The following is a 9,325-nucleotide window of genomic DNA, read 5'->3' on the forward strand; positions in this document are numbered from 1 at the left end:
AATTTTGTAGTGGACACAGCAGAGTAGTAGCACATCTAAATGATCTTTCAGAATTGCATATGGAACTAGATTGTGCTATACAACTTGTCGATTTCTGTACAAATTGTTACCTGAATGATGACTTTTTGTTAGTCGAACGATAGCAGGAGAATTAGTGACTTAGATGTTGCCATGTAGTCCTCGTATATAACCTTATATTTATTTTTTATGGGACAGTTACACTGTAAACAAGAGTAGTTGGATACTAAGAAACCATGAAAGTTTATTAGATGTCAGTGCTTAGTAGTTCATTTATGTCGTTTGGGTCATCAGGTGTTGTTCGTTATATGCCAATAGCCCTGTACTTTTTTGATGAATTAGACTGGGATTAATAGATTCAAATTGGATTTCTGGGGTCAGATGGCTATGGTTCACAATTAGTTAGTCGTTTCATTTATTTTGCAGATTAGATGCTCCACTCCCTTATTCAATTTTTTAAGCCTGCAAAGTCTTTGTTATATCTTTCTTTCCAGTGGAGAAAAGGCTGAAACTATTCATGGGGAACCATGGAATGGAATGTAGAATCGTGGAACTTATGTTTGATTGGAGTTATAATGCACTAGTGAAGCAGTATACAAAACAATCTACTTTTGAACACTCTGATCTATTGACTTTAGAAGAATGGATTGATCATCAGAAAAGGAAGCTTATTTAATCTTGGGATGGGGTTAGGGCGGTTGCCATGCTTGCTGACATGCAACACGCTGATTTGGGGCAGTGTGTAAACACAGAGTTTTAGGAGTTGAGCAATGATATGGATCAAATATCATATCTTGGATGAGATGATAACCTTGAAGCTCATCACAGGTATCCATGAGACGAATGTGAGATTGTTGGTATTCCTTCAAACTGCTGCTTTGTGGGCCCGTTGGATATGAAATACTGGGTATTGTACTGTCAGAAGTATTTGTTCAGAAACTGGTTAATAGAAGCAATACTTGCAATAAGCATCTCCATAAAATGCTAGGCTTGAAATGCGCAGATTATGACTGGAACTTGTTATTCGTTCTGTTAATTTCCTTGAGGCATCTGAACTTCTGAAGGCATGTTGTCTTCATCAGTGTATAAGTTACCTGGCGACTGTTTCTCAGAGCTAGTCAACTAAACTAAATCCTGCCTTTTCTCAACTTGCTAGATTTCTCCACTTTAGTTGCTTGAGGCTGCAAAGCTTCTGTTATATTATGCCTTTTCAGTGAAATATGTTATGATGTCTATTTGGTTGATGATTCTGACTCAAATATTTAGAGGTCATCACTGCAAATGTAAAATGGCACATGTATCATGGTCATCTTTAACTTGTAGTTCTATTTTGGTGTCATAAGATATAGGACTCATACTTGTGCATTGAATATGATCTTGTTTTTGTAAATTGTTTAGCTGTCAGCTCCTACTTTTGACATATATGTTTGTACTTGGGAGAGGGCTCAGTTGATGGTCCGAGGCATTTGTTTATTATCGTGCAGCTTTGCTCCTACTTTTGGCATTAGTATGTTTGTAGATGTGCGGGCAATTAATGGTTGAGAACACTTGTTTCCTTCAGTTAATGCCAAGTTGCCCATAGCCACCGGTTCTTGGGGTGCCATCTAGAACTGATCCAATTGTGACTGCATTTTTGTTACAAGAAACCCAAGTGTGCTTGATCCAAGCTGCGTGTATTTTTTTTAGTCTCTCTTTTTCTTTTCAGTTTGTATGCTAACAGCAATGCAATACTTGTGTAAGTTTGTTTAGTCTTAATTGGAGGTATAACCATTTCTTGCATTCTGGCAGGAGAAATTCCAGAACTATCTTTGCCATGAAGGTGAGAGGCTTAGGCAACAGGACAGAGCAGCAATGGGCAAGAACTAGCTGAAGACCTAAGGTAATGCACTAGAACAAATTTTCTCCTAGAGGGAACCCCAGTGGCGTTGGCTCACTCAAACTATCTCCACAATAAATTGTGATGCCTGGAAGGAACTCTTATCTCTTCTCTAGTTTCTGGCTGTTGTTAATCATCTGTATAAAATGGTTGACGATATCGTTTTAGCCGCTGATAGCCATTGGTTTGTCAAAGCTTTTTGCTTGTTTTTATGAACTTGTGTGACATGTCGATGTCCAACTTTTTTGTGGGTACTCTGAATGAATAAAAGGTTGGGACATCATAAATATCATTCTACCTCTTTCAGTTACAGGGTCACACGCCAATATGTGAGTTGCAATATTTGGCTAATAGTTTTGACAAATAGACTCATAGTAGCATCATCTGCACATGTTATTACTTGTGAAAGGCAGAGCTGCAGTCGAGTTTCATCCAGTTCAAATGCCAAACTCTGTACAAACGAAATGTTAATTTGAGAGAGGAGAGATAGGGATTGAACACTTGATCAATTGACTTAGGCCCAAAGAGAGTATATATTTTGTACAATAGATGGAAAAGGCCAAAATGTCAATGACGCACACACAATCTTAACACAAAATATTGTAAAGAAAAAAGTATCAATAGCAGCAAGCAAGCAGAGTAGCTTAGTAGCATCAGCACCTCAAGTCTTCAGTTACAAAGACAAAGTCACTGATCAGGAGGTAACCATGAACAGTGCAGCAGGTAATAATCAACTAATGTTCCTGGTGTTATAAAACCAGCCCCGAAATCGACATCGGTAGCTAAAGGCGGAAGAAACGCTATAGGAGATCCAAACATGATGACTACACCGATGCACGATATTTGTTAACGAGGTTCAGCTGAAGCCTACATCCTCGATCCACACTGATTACGGGCGCTCCTCACCAATCCAGCATATTACAACGCATCAGAGTTATAATGACTCACGGCTGGTCGCCGCTGGCAACCGCTTCCTCTTGCTATAATAAGTCATCATGTGGTTACAATAGGTCCACCCCTTTATTTAAGAGAGATCTTAGGATAGAGTCCGACTCTTACTTTATTCCTACACCTAGTATAACTCCAAGTTCTAAACTGTAACCGATTACGTACACATATTCAACACAAACTAACACCTGGATCTGGATTCTGGAAATGGTTGCGGGTAACCATGGACGCGAAACAATGCAGCAGGTAACTAAGTAACTAATGAACTGATCAAGACTGCTCATCAAGCTGAATTTTTATGTCCATGGTGTTGTACCCTTGTTGGTGAATGGTCCTCCAATCTGAATCAGGGCCTTTTCATTCAGTAGATGCCCTCAGCATGATTTTTCCCTATGTATTCGTGGCTATGGATGCTGAACATTGGTTGTATTGGCTTATAGCCCGCGATGTTGGCTTGATTCTGCCTGAACCTGGCAAAAAATTGTAGCATTAGTGTTGAGACTCCCCAACCCAATCTGCCTAAAATATTGCAAGGGTTATAGTGTAGTAGCCTACCAAGCAGAGAGTTTCAGGCCCAGTTAAGCATCCAACTCCCATATTTAGGTAGTGGATGAACAAATGCAGCAATGCAACTTGAATTCGGATCTTCAGTGTCACCTCTCCGGCAGAATCCTCACAAAGCATGTGTTTACTTCATCAGAATGAGATGTCAAACTCTGTTCCCTGTAAGAGAATTAATTAAAACAACACACAAGTAGTGAAACAACCAGAAAACAGCAGTATCGGCAAATGAATTATCTTTCAGATAAACAGGGGGCCAAAATCATGTAGTCACAAGATGAAATAAGTGTCCGAAATTTCAAATATCTAGCATGTGAACTACAACCAAAGCTATCAAAGTCTGATCTCTCGCTGGTATGTTCACCAGTCCTTGCTAATCTTTTTTTCATAAAGGAAAGCAGAAACCAAATATTTTGAACCACGGAAAGTGAAATGGTAATCATGGAGAATAAACTCAACAAAATATTTGCATTCTACTTTCTACTGCAACATTTGATAATCAAGCATAAATATGGCATCTTATATACAGGCGGCAAAAATGCCTTGCAGCAGCTACATTTCATCCAAACTACAAGCAAGTTATGCACCAATACAAGAAGAGTACATCTCAGCTCACAACATGAAAAAGAAAAACAATTATAACATCGATCCCACAGTTGTTGAATTCATAAACTGGTACTAACATATTACTGTGCAAAACTCACCTATTGTCAAAAATCTTTCCTGGCTCACAAAGGGATTCGGCAGATTTTGAGACTAACAAATGTGGCCTGCAAGTCGGTCTGCATCGTGAGTGCGTCTGCTACCAATGTTTAAGTTTCACCAGCAATAAGACAACTTCAAATTTGATAAAAAAAAATTCAAGATAACAGAGACCAATTGACAGTGTTGAGTCCGAGAAATCATTCAGTTTATATAGAAAGTGTCATTTTCATGTACAGCAAACAAAATTAATCTCATAAACATCTTAAATTCTGAATAGGTGGACACTGGGAATTGAACCTCTGAGTTATGCATCCACGAAAAACAATTGAAATACCTATATCTAGTCAACACAATCAAAAAACAAATTTTATGATGGTCTCTACCGATAGTATAATTAAAACTTATCATGCTAACCACGAAACGCAACGGGCCTCATAATTGAACAAACCAGGCTACTCTCAGGATTACTACCATTCACAGTTGATAGCAAGAAACAAATGAGATGGTGCCAAATAGTAAAAACAGTGAGTGAGATTCAGTCGAGCAGTACATCCAAACCAGCAAAGAGCAGGAGGCGCACAGCCGGAGGAAGGAAGTTGATGTAGAGCAACCAACCAACATGAGCAGTGGTAGTTGTCCAGGTGAAGAAGAAGTAGCGTACGTCAATCATATCATCTTCGCTGCTGGGTTAGACACAAGAGATGGACAGAAAAATAGAAGAGCTCATCAGTTGATAGATATATATATTGCACAAGAATAGAGTAGGTGAATTGAACGCTGCCCCCAAATAAAGGACTGACCTGCTTGCCTGTTTCCATGCCATCACGGTGATGAGATCACTTGTGAGCTCTGCCCGGCGTCCTCATGGACGGATTCCTTTGTTTCTTTTTCAACATTGGAACCTTCACCTTCCATCAGGACTACCGGGCTTCCCATGTCAATGTCGCCTCGGTCTCGAAGCAGCCGCAATGTGGGTTTCTTGGGGTGTGCCTTTACTTCCTCTTCCAGCAGATCAAGCCCCGCCACCTGACACTCAAGTGAAATCTCCTTGAGCTGTTCAAGGTGCTTGATGCCAACAATCCCTGATCTCAACTCGCAACTTTTGATTTCCATTCTTTCCATGTGGGGCAAGGCGTCCTTCTCAAATCTTATCCCTCCTAGTTTGTTCAGCCTCCAGATACGAAGCTCCTTGAGATTTGGGAACTCGTGCTTTTTGAATGCTAATCCATTCCAAACATATGATTTGTGATAGAGATTCAGGAGCATGAGGTTGGGTAGTGTCCCAAGTATCTCTATGGCTCTACCATCTAGTTGGCTAAAATACAAAATAATCTTCCGCAGCTGCTTAAGGTTCCTAAAAGAGTCAGGCATCACGCGAATACGTCCATACAACTTTAGCTTTCTCAGCAGGGGAGGAGGGGAGAAATTGCAAGGACCCAGCACTCGAGTGTCTCAGTTCGAAAGTAGTAATCCTCATCAACACAGAGAGATTGGAGGGATGATAGCTTCTCGATGGCTTCACAAAGTGTCTTGCGCTTCTTGTCCTGGGCCCCCTTTGTTGTCACCCATAATTTTTGCAGCCGATGAAGTTCACCCAGCTCTTGGATTGCTTTGCTTTTAGTTAGTTTAAGGTCTACAACCTCTAAGACCTGCAACTCCTTAAGTTTGCTGATTCCTGTTGGAACCCTCACACCTTCCGTCCTTGACCAATGACTAGAATAGGCCTTGTGTAGCTCAGCAATAGTTGCATTGCGTGTTGTAGAACCAACTAATGGTGTCAACATCAAGGGCATGCGCAACATATGCTTCAAGCATTCTATTGGTTCTTGTGGGTCAAAATAGCAGTAGTCGTTTCTCTTGCTGCAACGGAGGATACGAAGCATAAGGAGCTTACTGATATCAGTTGGTAGTGTAGAAATTTCACTTTTTCTTATGTCCAAAACTTGTAAGTTCTGTAATTTCCCAATAGAGCTTGGAAGTGCATAAATATTATTGGACCATATTCCAGTCTTCATATTCAAATATCTCAAGTGCCGCAAAGACCCTATGTTGTTTATGTCTTTTTGTGCCACTCGAAATCGTGCATTCTCTAGATCCAAGACTCTTAGCATCGTGAATTGAGCTAAACAAATTGAAGAGCCCACCAACATGGGTCTCTGATCCAACTTACCAAATACAGTTAACGATCGGACACGGCTGAAATCTATTCCTACTATTGGGTAGTTGCCGCCATGGCATGACAGATGACGGAACTTCTCCACTACAACTGTAGGTACATTATCTCCTGCTGAGTAAACAAAATTCTCCTCTTTAGAAATTGAGACTATAATATCACGCATTATATCATGGACCCGGCAACTCTTAACACGTCCTTCCACATTCACTCTTGATGGTTGAATCATACTTCGGCTAATTAGCTCATCAAAGTAGCTTTCTCCAACATCACTAATGGTCATCCCAACCCTAGCTCTAACCAGCCCCTCCGCTACCCATCTGTTTACCAAATGCCTCCTTTTAATTTCAATATCCTCAGGAAAAATGCTTAGATATAGATAGCATGGTTTAAGATGAGATGGCAAATGGTCATAGCTTAGGGTCACCACCCTCCTTATTGCTTTGACTCCAGGGCTTGGGTTGCTCTCAAGCTCTGAAGGAAGTTGTCTGCACATTTCTTCCCACTTTGACGAAGGTTTATTAGCAAACATTGCTCCTATCGTTACTATGGCTAGTGGTAAACAACCACACTTTTTTACTAATTGTGTAACTATGCTCTTCAGGTTGTTATCATTCTTCATATCTTCTTTATTTTCCCCCATCTTCCTTAGTAGCAAATCTATGGCACATTCCGTCTCTAGGAGTTTAAGGCGGTAGACAAATGGTTCAGTGGTGCATGCATTAGCTACTCCATCTAATCTGGTTGTTACAATCACCCGACTCCTTTTGTTGTTTTTACTAGGCAAAGCAAATTCCCTAATCCATTCTCAGTGATCTGTGTTCCACAAGTCATCAAAAACAACAAAGTACCTCAATTCTTTCAGTCCATCTCGTAGGTGCGTACCAAGGTCGTGTGCTCGGATCGGCTTCCCTTCAAGTCTTTTCAATGATTCATGACCTAGAAGTTGGCTAATCATATCTTTGAGCATCTCTATCATCGAAAATGACTGTGACACAACGATCCAAGCACGACGTGGAAAATTATTTATGATGTCTTCCTTACTTTCAAATATCTTCCTTACCAGAGTAGTTTTACCCAATCCTCCCATGCCGACCACGCAAAGCACCCGACAATGGTCATCATCATTGGCATCCATGTTTATCTTGTCAATTAACTCCTTTTGGGGGGTGTCAAAGCCTACAAGCTTTGATTTGTCGATGTTGCTAGGAGAATGATTCCGAACATCCTCCATGGACTCGATCTCATCAAAGGTGTTGTTCGCCTCCATCTTGATCGAGTTGTAACGTGTGTTCCTGCTGCTGACTTCTTCAAGTCTTGATTTGAGGTTGAGAATCTTGACAGCTATTAGGTGGCGATCTTTGACATTTATCAATTGCTGCAAGAGGCTTTGGTTTCTGACATGGACCATAAACTCTTCAAGACAATCTTCAATGTCGTAGGACAAGCTCCTTACTTGCTCAGCCCACACCTTCAGCAGGAGGTCCTTCTTCTTCATTGCTTCAGCAGCTATCAGGAACGCTTGTATTGTTCTCAGCTCATCATTCATAAACCTGTCAACCAGTGGTAAAACGAAATTTAGCACTCTTGAGCATGTGGAATTGATTTTGGTCTGGAAATCTAAATTCATATTTTACTCATTCAGATTAGAAGAACTATTAAGGATATTGTGACTCGGCGTGCTTTTCTACCTCTACATGCCCAGGCCCTACTGATGTAACTAAAAAAAAATTCTCAAAAGAGGATTTTTGAATTTTAACTCTAAAGAAATCAAATAATTTGAAACAAGAACGGTATTTTTTACTGTAATTTTCATTTTGTTCATGCTCTGGACATCCATTTCCATGAAACTTGGTGAAAATGTCACCTAATAATAATCCCTCTGCTCCCCCTTCTCTCTAACTCGTGTGATATTTAATCTGAGATCTGATACAGATACAATCATTCTAAACACTTTTCAGCGCAGCTTGACTGCTCTGAGTGGTAGATGTCAAATACAAAGAAGGGAGCAAGCAGTTCAATTTGTTTGTTGTTTTCTTTCTGATTAAAAATGAGGCAAGAATGGAAGATCCATGTTCGATAATAACCATGCAAGTTGTATATGATGTTTCCTTCAAAGGATCTAATTAAACAGCAGGAAGACTGAAGAGTAAAGAAAGTAATTGGGGATACAGTATACGCACCATATCTCCTTCTGCACACCCATGAGCAAGCTCATCTCTTCACCGGCGGCCGCCGCCGCCGCGCTGATGGCGCTCCCCAGCATGGACCTCGCCATGCTCAGCACCGTCTCCGCCATCTCGATAGGTTACTAGCTCCTTCCTGGCCTCCTGGGGGAAAGAAATCAGGATCTCGCAACTTACGGCAGCTTAATTTCTTTCTCACGAGTAAGAAGAAATAATACAGCAATTGGCGCACGAAGTACTAATTAATTAAGCCTGTACTGGCAACTTATAGCGAGCGCTATCTCGCAACTTACAGCAGGTCAATTTTGTAGGATCGAATCACAAGAACAAGAACTAGAGGGGGGTGAATGGTTGGTATACCCAAAAATCGAAAACTTTTAGCGGAAATAAAAGTTACCCTCGAAATCGATGGATCGCGGTCTGACTGAAATAGATTAGCCGGTCTGACCGAAGTGTAACCGCCGGTCTGACCGGTGTTGATCTACCGGTCTAACTGCCGAGATCGCCTGTCGCCCGCTGTCGCCGCCGCCGGTCTGACCGCCTGTAAGCCGGCCGGTAAACACAAATTGAAGAACTCTTAAAGTGGATGACGACTTTATTACTTCTATCTGTGTTTACAAAGTGCACCAACAGCACTCCTTACAAAAATTTCGACTAAACTCGAAACCCTAACTCAAAACTCAACTCTATTGCTCTCAAAAGCGATACCGGGAAGCCTCACGCTCCCCCTCTATTTATACATGAGGTAGGCAGCCTAAAGCCACGAACCAAACTCATACTAGGAGTCCTAAACACCTTAGGAAACCCACTAGTACAAGAAAGAAACTTTACATAACCAAACGTACCAAATTTGGACTC

The 9,325-nt window shown here is 41.0% G+C and overlaps 1 protein-coding gene across 2 annotated transcripts; it reads right to left on the minus strand.

The window, feature by feature from the left end:
* Positions 1 to 1,881: 1,881 nt before the first annotated feature.
* LOC127776337 (putative disease resistance protein At1g59780) lies at positions 1,882 to 8,879 on the minus strand. 2 transcript variants are annotated; one of them, XM_052302689.1, is made up of 5 exons: positions 8,465 to 8,879; positions 4,909 to 7,834; positions 4,108 to 4,791; positions 3,398 to 3,565; positions 1,882 to 3,312 (listed from the first exon to the last, which is right to left on the minus strand). In XM_052302689.1, the coding sequence occupies exons 1-2, from the start codon at positions 8,578 to 8,580 to the stop codon at positions 7,090 to 7,092; spliced, it is 861 nt and encodes a 286-aa protein (XP_052158649.1). In that variant the 5' UTR covers positions 8,581 to 8,879; the 3' UTR covers positions 1,882 to 3,312; positions 3,398 to 3,565; positions 4,108 to 4,791; positions 4,909 to 7,089. The 2 variants fall into 2 exon arrangements, with proteins under 2 accessions (XP_052158649.1, XP_052158647.1); XM_052302687.1 differs by lacking the exon at positions 8,465 to 8,879 and having other exon boundaries at positions 4,909 to 7,090.
* Positions 8,880 to 9,325: the final 446 nt, after the last annotated feature.

This window comes from Oryza glaberrima, chromosome 6 (genome assembly GCF_000147395.1).
Source record: "Oryza glaberrima chromosome 6, OglaRS2, whole genome shotgun sequence".
In the NCBI taxonomy this organism is placed as follows: Eukaryota; Viridiplantae; Streptophyta; class Magnoliopsida; order Poales; family Poaceae; genus Oryza; species Oryza glaberrima.

What these genes read in the sequence shown, in the direction of transcription:
- LOC127776337 (XM_052302687.1), bottom strand. Translation starts at nt 6,924, where the DNA reads ATGGGGGAAAATAAAGAAGATATGAAGAATGATAACAACCTGAAGAGC.